At 45.3% G+C, this 25,229-nt stretch overlaps 1 protein-coding gene across 1 annotated transcript in view; it reads left to right on the top strand.

Annotated features, from left to right (window-relative positions):
• CUNH10orf90 (chromosome unknown C10orf90 homolog) overlaps positions 1-25,229 on the top strand; it is a 199,934-nt gene that overhangs the window by 136,126 nt on the left and 38,579 nt on the right. The window contains exons 3-4 of the mRNA XM_019654187.1: positions 195-286; positions 7,096-8,221. Coding sequence (XP_019509732.1) covers positions 195-286; positions 7,096-8,221 — 1,218 coding nt within the window. The remainder of the gene's footprint in view (positions 1-194; positions 287-7,095; positions 8,222-25,229) is intronic.

Consider the following 25,229-nt stretch of genomic DNA (forward strand, 5'->3'; position numbering starts at 1 on the left):
ATAATCAGCGCAGAGACCCTAAATGGAATGAATGGAGAAATGTACAAGGTGTTATCATGGGTCAGAATATACTGGATTCATTATTGGCTAGTATAATACATGAAGAGGTGACGTTAAATTTTATAATAGAATTATACACTCCATCTTTTCTTTTCATATACTAAGAAGTAGCAATATTATCTCCTTTTCCCTAGGATTACGGGACAATCAGTACAGCACAAACGATCAAATTGCCCTTAAAAGTCTCCAGTCTGAAGTTACAGAGAAGAAACCTGACTTCGCCAAGGTAACATATGTTTCTACCTTCTGGAATAGTCAGCAAAATGCAGCTAACCATAAAACCATGTGATCACTGGCCTACTTATGATGTGTTCACATTTTATTTTGCTTAGTCAAAAAATTGAATTAATGCAGCAGAAATCTAACCATCAATGACTAAGACATGTTACATGAAAGTGTGCAGCGTCTATGCAATTATTCTTTTATAATCTTCGCCAACAGTCTGTAAATTTGCAGTGTCAAAGCAGAGTAGAGTGATGGAATCTCAGTTTTAAACCCAAATTAATCTGCTGGAGAGAGAGAGAGGGAATGATGCCATATAGCATTTTGAAGGCGGAGAAGACATCATTTGAAATCTAACAGCTAGTACAGGTTGCTATAACCACAAAAAGTGTCAGTGGCCGCAAATCAGGAAGAGAATTAAAGGTCATATTTATAAAATGAAATGTTTCTGATTCAAGAGAACAGAGAACTCTGTACACAGTGGTTAACGCTGCCAGTGTATCACACGCAGGCTCTGTGTAATTGCCTCATTTCATCCTTCCCCACAGCCCGGGAAGGAGGTGTTGTCATTATACCTATTTTGCAGGCAAGAGAACTAAATCAAGCATCTTTAGTAGTTGACTAGCCCCAAATCTCGCAGCTTGTAAGCTGTCTGGCTCCAGAGCTTCGGTTTTTAGCTTGCTCTCAAGGGCTGTCCTAGAGGAGGCTCATTCCAATGAACAGAACTTAAAACACGGACTTTTCCTGCCTGAAAGGATTGTCGGAGACATCACGATTTACAAGATATCTATTGCCTTTCACAAGTGAATAAATAGTCTGCCGCCAACTTTTGTAATTCCGAGAGTGAAATTATAAGAATTGATCTCTCACAACAGATTCAAGTAGCAAGGGTATCTGTAAAACATTTTTTCCCCCTCGAAATGCCTGCCTTAGGTATGATCCTTTGATTTAGCTCTGTGTTTAATAAAACCCGACATTTCCCTCTGAGTCCCCGGGACTGAAATCCCACACGATGGAGAAAGGTTGTTATTCTGGGTCCTGAGATTGTCATCAATATTTAAAGCCCTTTCTATGCGGAAGCGCCAAGCTCGCCATCTGAAGATGTAAAGATGCATGTCTGTAATTAATTTGTTCCCTGGCGGCAGGAGTGGGAACCCTGGGTTGCAGGGAGGGAAGTGAGTAGTGGATCGTGACAAACCTTCGCTGGGAAGAGATAGAAACCAGTTAAGAAGAGGAGGGTAAGGCCCAGGTCAGTGACCACTCTGTTTAGGAAAGATACCAACTGAAGCGCTTTCCTGACTCTTTCCCTACTGAGCTGGCCAACTTCAGGCTTTTCCTGTTGATGTTAATGGTCAGTTTGGTCATTAATGATCTAGATCTGGGGTTCATGTGTCTGGGTCCCTATAACACACACACACACACGTGGTCATCATCTGCGACCCCATTGATTAACTCCCAGAAGTCACAGCTTCTCCACGCCTGCTTTGGAATGACCTGGGTCACCTAATCTGATCATGTCAGCACAGTGACCTTCAAATCTCCCTTCTCACCTTGAGCTGTTGACGCCTGTCCCCGTGTGTGTGCTGTACGGCTGCTGCAAATGATGAGACACACCAAATGGAGGCCCTCCTTTGTACCTGCCGTAAATCCCACCTCTCCATGAGACTGATCCCTGTTCCTTTCAAAACCCATCAAAGCTGACGAAAGGATAGGCGGGCACTTCTTCAGCCAAGTGATTATTTAAAAGAAATGAAATATGGAACTGAGTGTGCTTTTTTTAAAAAAAAAATCTAAATTTTCCTTACAACAAAAGTAATGGCAACTCCATGTAGACACCTAGGAGAAGGCAGAAACGTATCTATTTCCCTTATTTTTTCATGTGTTATTTTTACATGTGACTGTATCATATCTCAACGTTTATAGCTTTCTTTTATTATGTAATGCTCTATCGCAGACATGTTGGCGTGTCATTTAAATTTTTTGTCTTCTTTATTTGTAATTTCTGCAGAATATGATGCAGTTGTATGGGCCATGATTTACCCGCCCAATCGCCTTTCAATACACATTTCGATTCTTGCCAGCTTTTCACTGTTCTACATTGCAGTGCGTTGAATCCTTTGGTTTCTAGTGAATTCATGGAAAGACAAAAGTTTCAGGGTGGATAGGGTGGAAAGTTCCAATTTTTCCATTTGTTTTGAAACCATCTTTTCCTTTTGCTACAAACCAGAGTGAACTCATACAAATGAAAACACTTTGCAGTCAGGATGAGACACCACTGTGTTGACAGATTACCTAGTGGTGCTGACGGGGGGAAGCATGCTTGCAGCTAACGTGGAGGTAGCTGTAGAACATATCTGTGGGGAGACGGGGCCAAAGAACCCATCTGGGAAATAGAGTTTTAAGCTGCAGGGTGGCTGTAGAAAAGGAAGACATTGTCCCGTGGAGAAAACTATAGATTCCAAAGCAATCGGTGGGATTAGACGCTAGTCCTTTGGAGAAATAAATCGCTACAGGAATAGAAGCACCTCACTCCAGTGGCCAGGGCCTGATTTTTCTGATCATTTGCTGCCTATCTCGTTCTTACTTCAGTTAGCGAAATGGCGCCCTTCTTAGTAATATGCCTTAAGGCATAAATATAAAGTTAAAAACAAGTCAATAAAATGTATAAAACTGCAAAGGCAGTTACCAGCACTACAAAATTATGTTTGAAACATTAAAAAAAATCAATATCTTAAGCAGAATTTATGAAAAAGAAAATGTACAAATGTGAGTGTTGTACGGAGCTGGTCAGGAAATGGGTGATTTACTAGCGTAACAAGATGCAGAGTCCATCTCTTCGTTTAACCTCTCTCTGACCTTGAACGGTCTACTTTAAATACAAGATGATTTTCTTTCTTTCAAACCAAATCTTACATCAGTTAATTTTATTTTAGATAAAAGGTATCTTTTTTCAAAGCCATGTTCAGTTAACCCGGTATAAAGAACAGATGGAGTGACACACTGAAATAGCCTAATTGGGGAAGATATTTGATGTAGGAGATGTGATTACTTTTTGAGGAAAATTTGCCCTGTTTTAAAAATAGGCCAACTTAGGAATATCAAACAGCCCCCCTGTCTCATTGCTTTCTTGGTTTTACAGCCCCCCAAAGAAGAACTGGACACAAAGGGATGTGTTATAGTCTGTTATGGACTGAATTGTGTCCTACCCCCCCCCGCAATTTATTGGGTTGTCGGAAAAGTCATGATGTATTTTTTCTATGTTTTTCATTGCAAAAATGCGTCATGACTTTTCCAACAACCCAATATGTGTTGAAGTCCTAACCCCCAGGACCTCAGAATGCAACTGTCTTTGAAGACAGGTCTTTTAAAAGGTGATTAAGGTTATATGAGGTCCTACAGGAGGGTCCTGACCCAATATGACTGCTGTCCTTAGAAGAAAAGGAGATTAGGACACAGACAAGCATGGAGACCACGGGGAGAAGACAGTCATCTATAAGCCAAGAGAAGACGACCCAGGAGGAACGGACCCTGCCGACACCTTGGTCTCGGCCGGACTTCCAGCCTCCAGAACTGTGAGAAAATCTACTTCTGTTGCTTGAGTCGCCCAGGCTGTGGTACTTTGTTATGACATCCTGAGCCAACTGACACTGAGTTTTAAGAGGTCGGACCTTATCTTTAATTACTGAATGGGTCCCGATGAGAAAATAGGATTTGATAAAGAGAACTTTCTGGATGAGAGTATGATGTGTATTGGACAGCAAAGAAAGCAGTGTTTCCTTTTCAGCTTCTCTCATTTATTGGTCAGGGCTTTTGTCAAAGCTGAGTCTAAACACCTGAAAAAACAGGAGGATTTCAGCTCATAACCCCTGTCATGGTAATTTGATTACCTGCTTGATGTTGTCCCCAGCCTGTTAACTCCAGGAGGCCAGGAAGTTTCCTCAGCACCCCACACAGAGCCTGGCACATAGTAGGTGCTCAATAACTATTTGTCTGATGAGGGAATAAATGATTTGACCATACTGTGTGTCATGAGTAATGGAATTTATGTCGAAAAAGGTTACATTCATTCTACATTCACATTAACAAAATTTCAATGTTGGGTATATAATGGGTTATTTCCATTTTAAACAATTCAAATAAACTCAAATGCGTTTGTTATAAATTCCATTGAAATATAGTATAACTTCGATATAAATACTCCTTCATTCTTCCATAAGCTTGACTATATCAGATATTCACTGATTTCTGCTGAATCATAGGAAAAGTCAGACCCGGGAGTTATACCACATGTTTATACTTTGGGAGGTACTTTCACATCCATCATCAGTTTTGATCTCCAAACCTTCCTGTGAGGTAGAAAAGGTAAATAGATTTTTTCTTTGGAACTGGGCCTCCGTCAGCATTTATCCCCAGGTCAGTGTTACCCTGACATGCTCAGCAATTCTGGAGGGGTCTCTTCTGTCCTCGTTCTGGGCTGAGATGACATTCACTCACTCCTAGAAACACAACCCTTGTTTCTGGTGCCCGTCGTTCGTACCAAGACCAAGGCTGTCATGGAATCCTGACCCAGAAGGAAGGGTGGGGTACCCTCTTGATGTCAGAGACCAGCCGTACAAGGAAGCCTAGGATCTCCACAGGAATTACTGTTTTCTCCTTGATCTACAGCTGTGGAAACTAAGGCTCCTCCAGGGTCCTGTGGCCAGTCTGGGAGCTCAGGCTCAGGATAGACTGCAGGAAGTCCAAGTGCCAGCCCGGCGTCCTTCCCCCCTTATCTGTGCAGATGCGTCCCCAGCAGCTGCTTAAATGTGTTAATTCTGGGCCTCATCACATGCATCCTGATTCACACCAGGTCCAGGGAGGGAGCGGTCCAGAAATCTGCATTTTAAAACCAGCGCCCAAGGTGTTTATGCAGGTGGTCACTGGCCCCAACTTTGGGAAATAATGTTCTACAAAATAAAACCAGTCCTGCACAGTTTCCAAGCTGGATTTGTGTTATCTTCAAAGACCAGCCTCAGAAGGTATCCTCAACATCACCTGCACACTTGGACCACTGGAAGCTTTAAAAACTGATGCCTGAGCCCCACCCCAAGGGTCCTGATGTAATTGTTCAGGGACGAGGCTGAACACGGGGGCTTTACAAGCTCCCAGGTGACTCATGTGCCCCCTGGACTGAGAACCACGAAAGGCCTTCGAGCAGAGCCTGGCTCACATCAGCCATCTGGAAAAAGGTAGCCAGTGATATTTTGACTTTTTTAAAAGATGAAGTAAATTCTAAGATGACTCTCCTATCTGTTTCTTCTCCTTCACCTATCTCTTATCATATCTGAATTTGCAAACATGAGTTGATGGAGATGATGGAAATTGCCATGAAACACAATTTGAAAAAAAAGGGAGAAACCAAGAAAGATAAGCCAACCCCGTGTCTCCCAGTAGGACCGATGAGCCTTGGCTGATTGCTGAGATTACACACGGGGGCCTCCCATGAAAAGGCCAATGGAGGAGAGCATGACATTCGTGGAGTAAATGGATATTAATCCTGCTCTGAAGACAAGAAACATGCCACTGTGCTTTCTTCTTGTGTCTCAAGGAAACAGCACACTTTGCTCTCATCAAATGCTGGTCTCGAACAGACCAGAAGTCCCATGACGCCGTTCCCCTTTCTCAAAGGGTGCTCCCCGGATCACCTACCTCAGAATCACGGGGACGTTGGTTAAAATGCAGATGCCTGGGCCCCACCCACAGAACCACAGAATCAGAACTTCTGGAGCCTGGGAAAGCTGCCATTCCAGGTGACCGTCAGGCACCTCGGAGCTAGAGACCTGCTGCCCAAGTGCCGAGCACCACCTTTGCCTTCGGGCCCGGAAGTGAAGGCCGGAGGCAGTGGGGTCTGAAGCATTCACCAGTGCTGGAGTCCGCTCTGTCTGGGCAGCCTTCTGCCACGCTCCGCCCATGCCCCTGAGGAAAGCAAGGAGAGGACAGAGGATACTTCTTCCTGGTCTCGGCCTGATGACAGTCTTTATTAAAAATCCCAGCACATTGTTTTGGACACACTAGTGATCTACTGTTAGGACATAACGACCTGCTGGTGAGGAAGCCTGAAACCCCTTGATCGTGATATGGACGGAAGCCCACGTTTCTGCAGCTGAGCATCGAAAGGCGGAGAACTATCTTGGTCCTAACCCCTCCCCACCATTCTGATAAGTGATTGTCGTGGTCACCACATCAGTCTGGCCAGCTGTCAGCCATGAAGGTTGATTGCTGTTGTTTCCCTCTCTGGGATTTGACCCCACGAGGGCAAGCCTGGGGAACCACACTGGCTTCCTGTCTACACCGGCAGAGGTGCGGGGGGTTCCACTGAGGAGTTGCAGACCCAGGCAGGGAGGGGCTCCTGGTCCTCAGTCTGCTGTTTCCATGGAGAAGCACTGACTCACCTCCACATAAGCGTGCACCCCAATCCCCGCCCTCCCCAGTGAGGTTGTGAGCCTGTATTGGGTGCTCCTGGGCCTGGTGGTGGTGATTATGGAAATTTGATGATCCCCATCACACATAGACCATTAAATAAACTAAGAATAGACACCCGTCAGAGAAAAACCAATTCCCCGGGCAGGGGAATGTTTCCAGGATGTCTAATCGGTGCACAAGCAGACTGGGTTTCCTGCCCTTCGGAACTAACGCTCAGAGGTGGTGTCGGATGTGCAGCCAAAGCCTTGGGCGGGAGTGTCAGGGTCAGCGTCCTCTGGGCTCTTGAAAGGGAGTTTATTGTCTGCGTGACAATGGACTACTTGAATAATTGCCATCTTTTTCCATTCGCAGGAGACACTGGCATCACAGAACACAAAAATGATTTCATCCATAGTCATTTCACAGCTGATTGATGAGAATAAATCAAAAGAAAATGGGGCTGCCTTGCCTGTGCCATGTGCACTGGCTCAGCCTCACGCATGTCCCATGAGGCGCTCTCTGGCTAATCGCAGCGGAGTCACCATTGATAGGGCCTTCGCCTTCCTTCCCAGCAGATCAGGAATTCAGACGCCGCCGGTGAGGGCAGGAGGACCTGAGGCAGAGCCTCCCTCCAGAGAGAAGCCATGCAGCCGCCCCCAAAAGGGGTTTGCCTCCATCACCATCACAGCCAGGCGTGTGGGCCCCCCGACCAGCACCCTGGTGTGGGGGGCTGTGCGAGACCCGCTTTGCACCAAGTGCAGGACTCAAGGCACTCTGCTCGGGGACCCCTCCGCTCTGGCCGGTGGTGCTGATCAATGTCGGCACAGTGGACCTTTCGCGTGCACGGAATTCTCCAGAAACAGCTCTGTGATGAGACTGACGTTCCCTGAGGCCCACGCGCGGCTGTGTGACGGACACAAGTACTGGGTCGCCGATGTGGACGACAGACAGAGCAGGCTTTCCCCAGGCGCCCCGCAGCCAGGAAAGAGCCCACTGGTGTTCAGTTCCTGCGTCCATCTCAGGGTGTCTCAGCAGTGTCCAAACTCCATCTACTATCTAGACAGGTCCCTCTCTGTCCCCATCGAGCAACCTCCGCTGGCGGGCCCGAAAATGCACAGATCCGTCCTGTCGCTCAACCTAAATTGCAGTTCACACAGATTGACACCAGATGGAGTAGATGGCACAGCTAACAGAGTGCCGATGAGCAGCGCCCTCAAGCAGGAGCTCCTGGAGAAAAGCCGGAGCCCCCTGGGTCCGCGCTGGAACCCCAGCATGCAAGACAGTTTCTTCAAGGGGAACCCGTCGTTGGGGCGGCTGCATTTGGGGACCGGCTCATGTCCTTGGAGTGGCTCCCCTCCATTGGAACATACAGAATTCGCAGGTGTGGGGACACACCAGGTCACTGTGCAGAAGGAGGAGGACCATGCAACTCGATGTCACGCCAGCCTTCGCGCCAAGCAGCTGTCCATTCACATCCCTGGCTGGAGTTACACGGCAGGTGAGTGACCGCCCACCCTGGGAGGGGGCCGCCCAGCGCAGACACTCCCCTGTCCTCCAGGTCCTCTGTAAATGCCCTGCCAGGGCGGGTAGCGAGTTTCCTGTCCATAACGTGTTCCAGGAAGTAGCTGTCAATAGGGTTGCTTTATCTGCTCCACTCCAAATTGCTTAATCACGAGCGAGGTATGGATGTCTGGACGGGATAGGTTTTCTCGCATGACACTTTGATGGATTATGAGAAACTTCCCCTCAAGGCTGTGTTGCCAGCAATACTTCCAGACCACATGTAACGGGGGAATCGATAGCCCCCACATCAAGTTAGTTTAGGCGGGCGACCTTCCAAACAGGGTGAGCAGAACACAGAGCTGTCCCATCCCCAGAGGGTTTGTCTGGCCCCAGCGTCTGCATATCCAGAGCCACCCAGAGCGCTGCCCTTTTCACTTTTCAGATAGTTGGTATTTATGGATTGGCCTGTGGAACCTAGACTCCACAGCTCTATAATGGAGTATACGTGTGTGAGTGTGTGTGAGTGTGTGTGTGTGTGTGTGTGTGTGTGTGTGTGTGAGAATTATGGGACATTTTCAAAATGAGGCAAACTGGGGACTCTTTACATCAAACAGCAGAAGCTGCCGTTTTCTGTTTCCTTGGTTGTATTTTCTGGTGCAGCTTGGCCAGAACCTCTCGCTGTTTTGGCCACTGCCAAGGCAGGCAGGATTCCCCAGGTCAGTTGGCCCTGGGTGCCCCTCACCTCTCCTGAGAGATCAGGGAAGGGAAAGCAGACCTTAGCCAGAGTCCAGGGTTCTTTCTTTCTCTGCACAAACTTCCAATTTTCTGCTTTACTTTCTGCAAGAGACTCTGGTTTATGAATTAATGACTTTTCACTTGGGGAGACTATTTAAAGATAATAGTAAAATTGAAAAGGCAGCATATGCATAATAATTTTACAGTGCAATTTTTGTCCATTAAAGCTTTATTAATTAATAAAAATGACAGTAAAATATTCTCAAGCTATCATGTGCATAGAAATGTTGAAGGGTGTAATTAATTGAACAAGCATTTGTGTATTGAATGCTCAGAGATTTTTAAGGCACTTTGACACAGCTTTCAGATTGATGAGACAGTCGAAATGCCTGAGGCTTACAGATGTATTATTGCAAGGAAGAAAATGGAAGCAGCCTTCAGTGGTGCAAAGATGGGCCTCACCTTAGTGTTTAAAGAACTTGCTGAAGCCAGCCACTTCCTCTTCCTTGATGAAGGTTCCGGAAATAGGACCTACATTGTAAGCTCATCCTTGTCTTTATGCTGCATCTCGTGGTGTGAAATGATAATGTGCATTTATGGCACTTGCACCAAAGGCTTTTTAAAAATTCCTAGAGCCAGGACTCACCCATTCATCTCAGAAAAGCGGGGCATGAGCAGAGATAACCCCCAACTTATTCTTGGCTTTGGTGTAGAGGAGATTTTTTACTGTGACTGTCCACTCCTGTACCTGAGTTTCTTAGGCAAAGAGTGGGAGTGAGTTCTGCTTCACACAGGCTGACTTCCCTCAGAAGAGCATTTGAGTGGCTCTAAATCACATGGCCTCATGCTGCCATTTGAGGAAAGAGGTATTCGCAGAGCCCCAATCACCTTTTTTAGAGTTGCTGATCTATTATTTTCGGGTGCCGTGAATGTGGCCAGGCTGCGCTAACTCTCAGAGACTGTTTCCTCATTGGGTTAGCTGGAGAAAGGGGTGGATTTGGTGTTCTTGAAGGTCCCCTCCAGCGCGAAGAACTTTCCGCTCTATTTGCCTGACATGAAATCTGTGAGAGAAAGAGGCTCTGTGTGACTCTGGGCCCTTCATCCTGAAGTTCAAAGCCACTGAGCCTTGGGTTCACCATCAGATGCATATGCCTCAGATGTGTACAAATGCACCCTCACACACAGTCTCACACACACACACACCCCTCTACTTTCCTGTTCCCGCCCTCAGAAACTAATTTGCAATGGAATGCGTTTATTCCCAGATGACAAGAAAGCACTTCTTGTCCACACTGTAGAATTCTTGCCTGAAATTTACAAGCACAACTACCGCCGTCTGTCCTGGTGTAATTCACACAACACGTCAAGGGTGAGCTCGCTGACCTTCAGTCCTGACAAAGTGTTTTAGCCTTAACACAGGGCTTTCCGACAGTGGCGATGCCCATTAAAACTCCAAGGAATGGTTTGTGCCCTTCTGTCAGAAACCGGAGTCTTGTCTGAGGCGTCCTGACAGCCCCCTGTGGTTGCACATGCCCTTAGTGGTCCTCGGACTTCATAGTCACTGAACCTGATCCTTTTTACCTGAAGGATTCCAAAACAGCACATGAGCAGCGTCTCTCTAGCCGGCTTTACTGACGGACATTGAGCTGCAAGTAGGGCGCAGCAGGGGAGATTGTGCAAAGGAGGCAAGGCGACCTTGGTTCTAGTTCAAGGTCATGAGACAGAAAGTCCTGCAAGTTGTATTCTTCAGTGAGCCCCCAGGACACACGTCCAGAAAGATTACTAAGATTAGGGGAAACGGGATGCTGACAAATGCTGTGTCTGCCGGGATGTAGCATTCTCAGGGACCCAGGGTTCCTGTTGTCCTTTCAGGGGCTGAGGATTTAGGAACTGCTCATCCCCTCAGTCCCTGTACATGCCCACTGTTAGTCAGCATCCTGCCAGCGCCTGCCAGGTGGACATTGTACAAACCCCTGCACCTGTAAGAAAGAGTTTCATCATCATTACTGCCACTGCTGTCGCCATCACTGTGGTCGTGTCATCATCACCGTGTCAATAACCATAGCATACGCTGTGGGAATCCTTGAGGCCAAGCCGCAGGCTACATCCATTGTATCCATTGCTTTGAATCATTCAAACCAGGCGTCGGCAAACTTTTTGAGATGGAAGAGCCAATCCTGTCCCTCAAAGTTTTGCGAGACCTATAAAACAAATGAAATCACCATTATGTGAATAATACCCTTTAAAAATTTTATAAATGAAACTATGGTAGTTTTATTTTCATTTTCAATTTTACTTCAGAGCCACATGTTCATACCCAAAGAGTTGCATGTGGCTCAAGAACCACAGTTTGCCAACCCCTGCTTCAAACCATTCTGTAAAGAGAGTCTCATTATCCCTATTCTGTAGGTGAGACAAACGGGGCTTGAAGATCAGATGCTTTGCCCAATCCATGTGGCCATTAAGTGTCAGAGCTGAGAACAGTCCCGTGTATCTGGTTCCTGCTGTGCCCTAAGCAGAGCCGTTTGGCTGTGGGGGACTCCCCATTTGCATGGTAGCTATCAAAGGCGATGTTTGAAGCCCGCTCCTGGACGTGAGGAGTAGCACCAGTATTTGGTGGCCAGTTGCCCTGGTAGAATCTACAATATTAGGAGAGCGAGCTCACAGCATTTCTAACTAAATGTAATGAGCCATGTCATCTGATACAGTTAAAACTTATTAGCTCAGAAACCCTTCCCAGCCTGAAACCCCACTCTGTGTGGTGTGGTGTGCTGTGGCATACACAATATTCATCCCAGTGGTTCTCTCCTCGCGGGGTAGTCTATGCCTAAAACAGTATTGACTCTGATGCATTACTTGGAGCCAATTTCCTTTTGCATCCTTTGCCTGGAACTGAAGCTTTTTCCCTGTTCCAAGCCATCCTACTTGGATGTTGTCAGATGATTTTGGATAAGAGGCTGATGAGTACACTTTTTGCCCACATCTATATGCCCCAAACACTGATGTTCTATGGTGGGTCCTCTGTCTTGGAATGCCCCAGTCAGGCCACAGGTTTCGGGTGGCATTGGTCTCAGAAGTCTTTGGTGGAGTTTAGTATCACCAGTGCTCAAAGACATGAATGACCGGACAGGAAGGGTTCCAAAGGGATTTTCCTGTCCGAACAGCAGATGCGGGCTGTGGCTACTAGGCTTCTGACACTAGACCCTCACCCATGAGTAGTGAGTGAGGTTTATTCCGTGAAGAAAGTACAGATACCACTCCAGGGAAGACTATATCACAGACGGGATGTGTCTGTCAAGCCTACCAGAGAAGCCTGCATTTGACTCAGCTCCCACAGGACTATTTACTAGAAGGGCCGGAAGACATTCGAGGAGTCCTTGTTTTACAAATGTGATTGGTCTTTAATGACCCAGAATGGGAAGCTTTTTTGGAGGGGGTAAAGTGCCAGGTAGCAATTAAATTAGGGTTTGGGGCCAGATGGTCTCCATAGTAATTACTCAACTCTGCTGTTGTAGAACGAAAGCAGCTACAGACAATGCATAAATGAGTGAGTGTGGCTATGTTCCAATAAAACTTTACTTATAAAAACAGGCAGTGGACCAGATGGGTCCTGCGGGCTGTAATTTGCTGACTCTGAATCATCCATCCTCCAAGACAAATTGGATCCTGTTTGCCAGTGCTGTACGTTGGATGCTCTGGAAAGTCGACTCTGAGATGGAGACTAACGGGCATTTATTGGGGGTGGTCTTGGGAATGATGGCACCCGTGGATGAGAGGGGAGGAGAAGGAAGCAGCACCGGGCAGGGGAAGAGTTCTCCTGTGCTGCAGGGTTAATGAAGGCCTTGGGAATTCTAAATGTGGGATGTCGCCTCAAAGTTATTCTGGGTTACGGAAAGGGGGCTGGACCTTTGTACCCTTGGCAAGGGGATGTGACCTTGGGCGAGCCAGCGCTCTTTGGCCGGCCAGCTGCCATACTTGTGGTGCACTGTCGAGGCCTGTGTTCCTGCAGGAGTCCCAGCAGCTGGGGGAATGTACTTTTCATTCCTGAGGGGGGCCCGAGTGCCCTCAGTTAAATACCGTTTTCACTTTGTGATCTTATAATTCTCTAAAACGAGCCAAGGCCCTCGCCAGGCTGGACCTGGGGCCGTGGGGTGGAGGGCTGGGGTATGGACCTTGGCACGTGTATGAAGAGGAGAGTGGGGAATCCTGCTCTCTCACCCTTGGTGTTTATTCATCCACTCAACACCAAATATTGGACAGTTCAGGAGCAGGAGCAGCGACTTCGACCAGGGTGGCAGTGGTGCTGCGGGGTGGCCAGACTCCTGGGCGAGGTTTTAAATCCCACAGGGTTGCCAGTGATCAGTTAGGGGGCAGTGCCCATGGTGAGCAGAGTGCCTGCAGTGTGTCTAAGCATCACCAGTGCCCTGAGGCCGCCTCAATTCTGTACACTCCCCAGCGAGATGGCAACGTTTTCATATGTGGAATAAGAAACCTCGACCAGGTTAGCTTTCAAATGCTTCTCTCCTAGCCCATTAATTTGTTCACTTTTCCAGCTGTGATTTTTCTGTCACAGTAGCTGTCCAGACAAGTCCGGTTTTCAGGTTACCTCTTAGAGTGTAGGGGACTTGCTCAGAGTCAAAGGGAAGCGCCCTCTCACCCTCGACCTGCAGGACTCCGCTTACTCTGAGCTGTCTCCACCTGTGCTGGCCAGCACCTTCCCGGCTTCGTCTGGTTCTTTCTTCCCGCCCCCTAAATGCCAGTGGCCACCGACGCTCGGCGTTGGTGTGCGGCTCCCTCTCCTGTCTCTTTTCACGTCAGCAGTGAGGTCAGGCACTTTTGTGCCACCTGGCATCGTCAGCGTGTGGTTGGGGCATGTCTCCAGCCCTGGCACCCCTGCTAGTGCCCGGCCAGAGTGCCATCTAGACAACCTTCCCTCACTCACAGGGCCTTGACTGCGTCAGCCGTGACACCGGCACTGAGTGGGTCTCCCGTTGCACAAGGCTGGAATGAAACTCAGGCATGGCCTCCCCACCAGGGAGGTTACAGTCCGGTGGGAAAACAGACATCTCACTGATACCCCAAAAATAAGTGCGCAGTATAGACTGTGGTCAGTGTTCTAAGCCTTTAACAAGGGAGGCTTAATTTAGAAGAGGGAATCTCTTGAGAAGAGCTTTCTGAGGGAGGGACTTTTAAACAGATTATTGAAGTAACAGGAGAAGGAACCGGCATGTGCCAAAGGCTGAAGGTGGAGAGCTTGGCGCTTTGGAGGAAGTGAGAAGACCAGCATGCCTACGGACATAGCAAGCAGCGCCAAGAGGCTGGAGAGGTGATCACAAGCCATGGTTAGGGTCAAGGTCAAGGGCTTAGAGAGCAGAACAAGGATTTACAACTTTATCCTAAGTGCAGTACTGTGTGCCTTAATGTCTATTTTATTGATATAATGTCTGGTTTAAAAAGAGCATTTCTCCTTGGAGTGGAAGCGACCAGAGACGGTCAGGCTATTGCTATTGTGTAGGTGGAACCATGTTGGAGGCTGGGGAGGTGGGAGAAGCAGCGTAATGTGGAATGGACGAGCCTTGGTTACCGCTGAGGTCAGGAGGAGGGCGCAGAGAAGCGGCAAGGATGACATCTGGGTTTCTGGCTTGAGCATTGGGAACAGGTTTTTCTTCTGTTTGTTTTTTAAATACACATTTTTGTTTTTAATTTTTAGAGCAGTTTTAGGTTCACGGCAAAGTTGAGAGGAAGGTACAGAGATTTCCCCTATTCCCCCTGCCTGGGCACATGCACATCCTCCCCCACTATCCCCGCACCACAGTGGTGTGTTTGTTACAAGTGACGAACCTCCACTGACATGTCATCACAGCCCAAAGTCCATAGTTTCCTTGCGGTTCACTCTCTGTGCTTTCTGGGTTTAGACAATTGTCTAAGAATGTCTAGCTACCATTACAGTGTCATGCAGAGCATTTCACTGCCCTAAAAATCCCCTATGCTCCCTTCATATATCCCTTTCCTCACAACCTTTGGAAACCACTGACCTTTTTAGTGACTCCTTAATTTTGCCCTTTCCAGAATGTCATCTACTTGGAGTCATACAAAATGTAGCCTTTTCACACTGGCTTCTTTCACTCATGAATAACCATTTAAATGTCCTCCGTGTCTTTTTGTGGCTTGATAGCTCAGTTCATTTTAGTGCTGAATAATATTCCATTGTCTGGATGGACCACAGTTTATTTATCCATTCATCCACCAAACGATATCTTGGTTGCTTCTGTGTTTTGGCAATAATGGATAAAGCTGCTATAAACATCTGTGTGCTGGCTTTGGTGTGGACATAAGTTTTTAACTCCTTTGAGTAAATATCAAGGAGTGTGATTGCTGGATTATATGGTAAGAGTAGGTTTAGTTTTGTAAGAAACAGCCAAACTCTCTTCCCAAGTGGCTGCACCATTTTGTATTGTCATCAGAGATGAGTGTGAGTTCCTGAGGCTCCGTATCCTCATCAACATTTGGCGGTATCAGTGTTCCAGATTTTAGCCGTTCTGATAGGTGTGTGGTGGTATCTTATTTTAATTTACATTTCCCTGATGGCATATGATGCTATCGATATTTTCCTGGCTGTCAAATTAATACATTATAGGCAACCAAGAATAATAAAAAGCAGAATAAAAAGCTCAGGACCCTGAAACAATTATTGTTAATATTCTAGCATATTTTCTTTCATTCTCTTTCTATGCATATCTACGTTTTCTTTTAAATGGTTGAGATCCCACTGCATATGTGCTTTCCCTCTGGGTCTCTGCCACTTGGCACCATTTCATAATATCAAAATAGTATTTGCACATGCTCATTTGCCATCCGCAGCTCTTCTTTGGTGAGATGTCTGTAGAGGGCTTTCGCCCGTTTTTTATTTGGGTTGATTGTTTTCTTATTGTCAAGTTTTTAGAATTCTTCTTATATTTTGGATAACAGGGGAGAAGGTTTTTTATCCACATGGGCATTATGTCAGGAGGAGCAGAGAAGATCCTGAACGTCATGGGACAGGTTGTGTGTGAAAAATCAATGGGACATCAGGTGCAGATGACAAGCTAGGGGGTGGACCCACGAATCTGGAGCCCAAAAGAAAGTTCTAGACTAGAGTTACGGTTTGGGGAGCCTTCTTCCTAGAGTTGGTGTTTTATGCCACAGAAGCGCTTGGGAACACCCAGGGAGAGAGGACAGGAAGTGAAAACGAACTGCAAGTGCTGATATTTAGAGGGCTGGCGGGAGCAGCAGCGTTTCAGCTCAGTCCTAGCGCTCCCATCCCCCCAGCCGTGGCTTTTGTTTCTGAGGCCATGCTCTGTGACCTTCTGTTCCAGCTACTTCACAGGTTTTGCTGCATTTAACCCTCCTTCAAAGTCCATGGGATAAGTACATTATTTTCCTTCATTTTCCAGGTGGGGAAACTGAAATACCAAGATACAAAGTGATTTGCCCAGGGCTGCGCCGCTAGTTAGGTAGGAGCAGGCCAGACTTCACACTCATGCGTCTGACTGTGTTCCCATCGCCTCCTGATGGCACATCCCAGGCCACTGGTGTTACCTTCCTGCTCTTGGTAATGGGTCCCCTCACCTCCGGGACCCCAGGCTCAGAAGTTTGAATCATCTCTGAACTCTTGATTCCCTCCCCCTTGATGCCACAAGTCAAAAGTCTCTTATGGGGGTGCTGGTTAGCTCAGTTGGTTAGAGCACAGTGCTCACAACACCAAGGTTGCCAGTTCGATTCCCACATGGACCACTGAACTTCACCCTCTACAATTAGTCTGAAACAACTACTCAACTTGGAGCTGGTGGGTCCTGGAAAAACACACTGTTCCCCAATTAAAAAAAAAAAGTTTCTTATGTCCGTCCTTCGTTTTCATGTCCACAGCCACTGTCCTCATTTGAGCCTTTATTATCTTCATGAAATTTTTATGCTCAAATAGATTTCTTTTCCTGACTATCAAATTAATACATTATAGGCAACCAAGAATAATAAAAAGCAGAACAAAAAGCTCAGTACTCTGAAATAATCATTGTTAATTTTTAGTATATTTTCTTCCATTCTCTTTCTATGCATGTCTATTTTTTTCTTTTAAATAGTTGAGATCCAGCTGCATATGTAATTTCCCTCTGGGTCTCTGCCACCTAGCACCATATCATAAATATTTTCTGATATTAATAGTACTTTACAAAGATAACTTCTATTGATTATGAAATTATGTATTTTATGGACATATCAAAGTTTAACTATTTCTTCATTGTTGATCTTTAAAGTTGTTAGTCATTTTTCACTTTTTGAAACAATATTCATGTGAACACTTGGCATTTAAGGCTTTTCTGTATTCTGTATTATTTGCTTTAGAAAAAAATCCTTGAAATGGAATGTTTAAATCAGGGAGTATTAGCTTTTTTAATGTTCTTGATACAATGTCAAATTAGACTCCAGGAAAAGCCTAGATGAAGGCCCTTTCTGTATGTGCTTGGCCAAGATTAGGTATTAATTTGCAAATCTCTGCAAATTTCCAGATGAACAATACTGCTTTGTTGTGGTTTGAGCTGGCATCTCTGTGATTGCTGGTAAAGGGGAGCATTTTGCTTTATGGTTCCTGCTTCTCAAGAACCTTGACCTTGGCCGTAGCTGACTCAGCGGCCCCCACCCCCCTGTCGCCTTCCCTCTCTAGGCCTCGGCAGGCGTAATTCTCTGTTGCACATAGTAAGATGTTTAACGGCACCCCTCGCCCCTACCTACTAGATGCCAGTAGCCCTCCCTCCCACTTGTGACAAACGCAAATGTCTCCAGGCATTATCCAGTGGGGGTGGGTAGGAGGAGGTATGACAAAAATCGCTCTTTGTTGAGAACCGCTGGTCCGTACTGTGCCCAAATCTCCGGACAGCCCTCTGTGATTGGGGACCATCCTGTTCAGAAGTCCTCACTGCCCACCACTCTGTGACTCAGCTTCCGTGCATCTCCCCAGCCGCGTCTCTCAAGTACTTGACTCTCGGGAATTTTATGGCCTTGCAATGCAATGTATGTGCTAGGTCATCAGGGTCGCTTCCTTCTTGGAGACAGCCCTGTCCCTGAGGTCAGGACCGAGGTCTTATCATGGGCACTGACCTCTCCACACCCAGCTTTGGGCTCTGGAACACAGAGCACTGGCTCAGGAGCTGGGTGCTCCGCAGAGGACAGGACATTCTGATGACCCAACAAAGCCTTGCTGATGTCAGGGTCACCGAAAAGCTCTCTGCCTGTTTCTTTTCAAACCGCCTCTCCCCTTGGCCATATCCCAAACCACTCTGGCTAGGAAGAGTGGGGAGCCATGTAACATTCACTATCCAGAGGTACGTTGTGAAAAGTAAAATGAAAACTATAGCTTTAAAACTAAGGGGTTTTAAAATTAAGGGGGGGAAAGTCTGAAAATATTATTTTTCTCTAAGAACTCAATAAGAATAATCAAGTATGGTCATGGAACAACTTTATTTCCTTCAGATGGTCAAATTCAAGGCTGAAAAATCAGAAAATGTATGAACAGTGTTGTAGAAATAGTTTGAAGGTTTTGGGTTTCTTTAACTCTTGGTAAGGCTTGATGAGACTGTGTCCCCTACCCCATAATCTTGAATATGATGTGAAGACCATCCCTGAGTCGCACAGTCTCCAGAGGTTGTTCACTTCAGCCACCCCAGCTGTCTCTATGGAGAAAAGGGCTTTCTTTCTTCTTTCTGAGGAACCCCCTCAATTCTGTGAAAGGGTTGTGTCCCACATTGCTTAGAAAACAGTCATTCTAATGGGCCATTCGCTCAGGTTTGCCAAGTATGGAGTAGGAGAAATGGACTCAAGACCTGTCGCAGGCTGGTGGGACAATGGTCAGATTTGTCAGTTAGGGAATTTCAGAGCAACCCTCTGTGTATGAATAAGAACAGTGACAATCAGGGTGCCCGAGCAGGAGCGCCATGGGTTTGGGAAGGAGACCCACCTCAGTTTCAATGAAAACTCTGCCAGTTGCTGACCTGTGTCCTCTATGAGGCAATTTACACCAGGAGCACCGAGCTTTATGGTGCATAGTGGAGCCTCAGTACATCTTGTAATTATCATTTGTCTTCAGTTTCATACGTGCGATCTGTAGGAAATCACTTTAGACATGATTTTTGGAAAGAGAAAGTGATAGTAGCATGGTGAATTCTGTAAGGAAAAGTATTTTAGGTATAGATGACCCTGGAAAAAATATTTTAAAAATGTGAGAAATAGATGGTGTGTTTAATTCCTTTGGCTTGTTTTGTTTTGTTTTCCATTTTCTCAATTATCTTAAAGCAGAAGCTCAGATCTTTCTAAAACACGTAATTCTATTTCTAGTGTTACTAACATTGGAGAGAATAAGAGGTGAATGAAGATGGTAGGACATCCCCTGCCCCCCGGCTCCGCCAGCCCCGTGAAGTCGTCTTAAACTATGTTACCTAAGGAGCTTGTTGTGAAATGCAGACATCTCCTTCGCGTTGCTGCCATGGGCTCATTTCTGGCCCGTGTTCAGTCACAGCCACATGAAGACATCGCTGTGGATGAAGGGCCACAGCTCACAATGGGGACTCCAGTGATCTGACGTGGTCCAGCCACTGTTATCAGAGAGCGTGGAAACGGTGTTCTTAAGCAGGGAGGGCGCCAGACACATCAGGGGTGCTTTTCCAAAATGCCTGTGCCGGATCCTATGCTCGAATCTGAATCTGTGCCTCCCTGGCTAAGCGCCCCGCTGGAGGCTGGAGGGGACGGAGATAATTTTTCTTCCACCTGTAGAAGTTCTCTCTGGGGCCCATCTAACAAAAGACATATTTAACAAGACAAAAACAAGCACGTCTGTGAATGTGTATTCTGCACGTGTGCGTGGGGGCTACCCAGGGGAAAATGAATGACTCCAAATGGTGGCTTAGAACTCTGGTTTATACGGTGTCTTCAACAAAGAATCAGAATTCTGTGGAGAGACAACAGGACAAAGGAAAGCAGCTTCAGGCATTCAAGGTCAGCAAAGTGAGGAGGTAAATCCATAGGAGGACACGGATTGTAGAGAAAGGCTAGTGAAGTTAGTGAAGTTTATGTCGATGCCTTTGGTGTCACCTCCAGGCTGATAGGATCTAACGTTGACTCCAGTGATTCACTTCTGCTTTTCCTAACAGAGGCGAGAGGAGGGACACCTTTGTAAACGCATGTCCTGCTTTTAGGCAAGTAGGGGGAGTGCAGGGGGATCTCCTTGTATCTGCTTCTTCTCAGTTGCCTTCACCTCAAAATAATCCTTTTGCCATCATGGCATGTTTTGGGGGTTGTGTTCTGCTACCCTTCACGGAGCCCTGTTCTGGAGGATAGCTCATTGCTATCACTGTGCATCTTGATTCTCAGCTGTTTAGGAGTCAAGGTCCCCAACAGGTGCTGGGGGCAGGTGTGCAGGATAGGTGTTCTCTTTGCCCGAAACCCAGCCATTGTCATGCCACTTAGGATTGGGACCTACTGCCACAAATGCCTGCCCTTGCTCACTCTGTTCACGGGATAAGTGCCCTGTAGAAACACCAAATTCATAGTCCGGGTGAGGAGGTATATAAGTTGGCCCATTAGGTGCTGGCTGTCTATAGATTCAGAAGTTGGAGATGAGTGATACAAAAATTCAGGTTTTCATCACCATTTTCCCAATGAGCTGAAGAATTTGCATACGACAACTGCAGCACATTGGTCTTCTGTAGAAGTGCCTTTGCTTTCACAGTGTGTGATGTTGTGTCACAATCCTATTGGGTTGTTGGAACAGTCATGACGTATTTTTTCTATGTTTTTCAAAGGTCATTTATTTATGTAAAGAACAAAGATCAATCAATGATATATTGCCCATTTTGTTCGATAACCTTTTGTCATCTTTCAGTGAGCTTCATAATTCCTCGTTCTTAGAAGGACCTGTCTTTGTTTATATTTATAAAACTGAACAAGGTGCTGATTTACAGCCTCATCTGAATTGAATGTTATGCCACGCAAGGAGTTTTGAAGAGAGCGAAACAAGTGGAGGTCTGACGGTGCAAGGTCAAGCAAGTATGGTGGGTGTGGCAACACATCCCATCCAAGCTCCAATCATTTTTGATAGGTGATCAAACTTGTGTGTGGTCTCGCATTGTTGTGATGGAACACAACTCCTTTACAATTAACAAGCTCTGGATGTTTCTGGATGATGGATTCGTTCAAACTGTCCGATTGCTAACAGTACACATTTGAATTGATTGTTTGGTTCCTTGGTAGGAGCTCAAAAAACATGACATTTAAAAAATCCCATCACACTTAGAGCATAATCTTTCTCTGATGAATGTCTACTTTCGATGTCGTTTGAGGCGAATCATCATGTTAGGACCAAGACTATTTGGCACCACATTGTTGTCAACAATCCACTTCTCATCACCGGTTCTCAGTCCCTTCAAAAAAGGATTGTTTTCCTCACGTTTAATGAGCATATTGCAGATGTTTATACAAGCCGTTAAATGAACTTCTTTGAGTTCATGTGGAATCCAAATATCGAGCTTGCTTACATATCCCAGCTTCTTCAGGTGGCTGTGAACGCTTGAATGATGGATGTTCAACGTTTCTGCAATCTCTCGTATTGTGGAACATGGGTTTGACCTGATCAATGCCATTATTTTGTCGTCATCAACCTCGGTGGGCCTCCCTGACCGAGGAGCGTTACTGAGATCAAAATCACCAGCACGGAATTTTGTGAACCATCTTTGGCACTGACGTTCTTGTAGAGCATTGTCACCATAAACTTTATGCAACTTTTCACAAGCTTGACATGCATTCTTCCATTTATGGAAGTAAAACAATAAAATATGGCAAAAATACACAGTTTGGTCTTTCATCTTCCACTTGCTGTAAAACCTCCAAAACGCAACCAAGTCGCTCGATTTTTTTTTAGAATGAAGCTAGAACTGTCAGCTGTCAAATGGCATAGCAATAACATAGATGCAAATGACTCGAGTACTTCCAAAAATGAAGTCGTGCCATCTGTGGCAAGCCATGCGTCATGACTTTTCCGACAACCCAATACATTAAGGATGTAGGTTATTCATATTATACCATGTCATTTATTTGGGCCCCAGAAGGAAAAAAATAAAACCTCCGCTCTCCTTGTTCCTAGAGTTGTGCATCTGAGCAACTCTCGTTCTTAGCCCTCAGAGCAGTTGACCCAGGAAGCTCCTATTGTTCCTCCTTCTACATCGTATGTTGGAAAATTTGGGGCTAACTTGGAGGCCTGTCTCTTGCAAATATGGTGAATCTTATCGCCATATTTGGTGTTCTAACTTTTCTATGCATAAATAAATAAGTTGGCTGAAATAAAGGGAAAAAACCCAGGCTTGCTGTTGAAAAAGATGATATGGAGTCTGTGGTGTGTGTGTGTGTGTGTGTGTGTGTGTGTGTGTGTGTGTGTGTGTGTAAGACCAAGGGACCCACTTCAGTTCAGAAATGATAACAAAGGAGCTGTGAAGTGAAGCAGCAGACCCAGCAGAGTTTGGGTGGGATGCCCCATAAAGCACACCGAGTGCCACAGGGCTGTACGTTAGGGAGAGGGAGCTTACCTCAGCATCAGGGGGAGGATGTGCTCATGTCCTCAGTGTGGCAAAGCCCTGGCGGGATTCTCCCAGCCCAGAGCCCACCTCGGCTGGAGGCACTGCTGGTGGCACTGCGGTTTCTCTCCAGGTCTAACTTCATCCATGAAAATGCTGCTTAGAAAAGGGCGTACCTGTGATCAGTTGTCTTCTTCAACCTCTGCTTTTGTACCTTCTCTCTTATTGATAAAGTAAAATGTGCACTGTGAATATTAAAATGTAGATAAGCAAAAAAGAGGAAAATGAAAATCTACTGTAACCCCAACACCTGCAGATGACACCACTGCTAGCATTTCAGTAGCTCTTCCCAAAAGGTTGCTTGGTTCTTCTCATATATGCCCCAGACTTTATTCTTTCTTTCCTTTTCTTAACAAAAGGGGAGTCATGGAAAACCTGGAGAAAAAGCCTCCTTTTTTTTCTCAACAATGAAATGTGAGGTTGCTTTTCATGTCCTGCCTATTCCTCTACTAACCATTTCATGGCTACATCAGCTTCCATTGTATAGATTTACCTAAACTATTTTTTAAACACCCTTGCTGGATAGATTGTTTCCATTTTTATATTTTTAATCTCTTTATTTTTATTTTTTTTTAATTTTTTTTATTTTTTTAAGCTGAGCCATCCTGCCACCTGTTGGCAGCTCAGCAGCTGCTCAGCTCCGGCCAGGCATCGAACCACTGTTGCTCAGAGCTCAAACTCTTGAGTGAGCTCTTAACCAACTGAGCCACTTGGCCGGCCCTCCATTTTTCGTTTTTAGAACAGTGTGTCGATAAATGTCCTTGTAGAGAAATCTTTGTAGGCATTTTATGTGATTTCCTTAAGCCAGATTCTAGAATTTCTGGTTCAAATGATAGGCACAATTTTAAGGCTTTTAATACAGATTTCCAAATGATATTCTATGCCAGTTGCATCAAGTGACACTATTAATACATAAGTACAAGCTTCCCTGAGCATGCAAAGCACTGGGTGTCATCATTACAAAAATTTCCATGTCCTTTTGATAAGTGAAAAAGGATATTTATGATATAGTCAGTTGTATTTTTTTGATAGAGAGGTTGAATTCATGTGTTTATTATACATCTATAATTCTTTTGTGAATTGCCTCTATATTTTCTTTGGCCATTTTTCATTAATCTTTTGAATTTTTATTTGTTAACAATATCCTTTTGTTGTCACTTTCTAAAGTTGTTTATTATAATTTTTTAAACTTTAGATTTTGAAATAATTTGAGATTAATAGAAGAGTTGTGAAGATAGTACAGAGTTCCTATGTGTCCTGTATATAAGCTCCTTCCAATGTCAATGTCTTACATAATCACAGTACTTTTATCAAAGCCAGAGCTGCTCAGCTTGGCACTCTTGACACCTTGGACTGGATGATTCTTGGTTGCAGGGGGCTGTCCTGTGTATTATGGGATGCTTAGCTGCATCTCTGCCTCTGCCCACAAGATGCCATTAGCACCTGCCCATCTCTCCCCAGTTGTACAACCAAAAACATCTCCACCTGCAGCCAAATGTTCCTTGAGGAGCAAAATCACCCACAGTTGGGAATCACTGACCTAAACTAAGACATCAATAATGGCACAATACTATTAACTGAACTGCAGACTTTATTCATATTACACCAGTTTTTCCACTAGTGACCTTTCTCTATTCCAGGATCCTACGCAGGGTATCACATTACATTTAGTCATCATGTCTGTTTATGGTATTTTTTGACAATCAGATGTTAGTATCTTTTTAATCCTTTTCCCTTCATTTTCACTGACAGGCTTAGTTGGAATGGACTTCTCCGGCCTATTTGCTCTCTAGCTCCTTTATTTCACCCTGCAATCCCTGTGGATAGATTTCCTCAGATGGCATAAGATTGGAATTTATTTTTCCTAAATGGTTTACCAGTTGTCTACCAACTATTGATGAGATAATTAAGTATTTATCTACTGGTTGAAAATGCCAATCATATACTGGTGTTTACAGAAGGATTCCCCTGATTCATGCAGTTGTTTCCTTCTAGAAAATTGCACATCACTTGAATGTTATGTGACTCACCAAAGCTACTCTGTGATTGTCTATGGCTTTGAAAGATGCTACTTTTAACTACTGGTAAGTGTAAACTGTTCGCAACGGACATACCTCATTACTGCAGGGGTCAGATGGTGAGAAACTCTGGCTGGCATCACATCTTTTCAGTTTTACTTTTTATTTTAAATATGTGTGTGTGTGTCCCCCATCTCATTCTACACTGTTGTTTGTTTTTAGTCAACTATATTGAGATATAATTGACTTATATTAAATGTAATGTGCGAGTTATGCCCATGGAACCAACACCACGTTGAGACACAGGTATTTTCATCACTTTAGAAAAACATATGGCTTCTCTGCAGTCAGCCTTCCCCCCTTCCCTCGGCCCCAGGAAACCACTGATCTACTTTCTGTCACTCTTCTAGAATCTATAGAAATTGAAGCAAATTGCGCTTTCTTTATGTAAGGTTTCCTTCATTGAGACGGATGCATTTGAATTTTTTCCTGTGATTGCCTCTGTATTTAACTTCTCTCTGCAGTATTGAGCAGTTTCATTACAGAGACATTTCACATAGTTTGTTAAGTGTATCCTTAGCCATTTCATATTCTGAAT

The sequence above is a fragment of the Hipposideros armiger genome, unplaced genomic scaffold, assembly GCF_001890085.2.
Source record: "Hipposideros armiger isolate ML-2016 unplaced genomic scaffold, ASM189008v1 scaffold_216, whole genome shotgun sequence".
Taxonomy (NCBI): domain Eukaryota; kingdom Metazoa; phylum Chordata; class Mammalia; order Chiroptera; family Hipposideridae; genus Hipposideros; species Hipposideros armiger.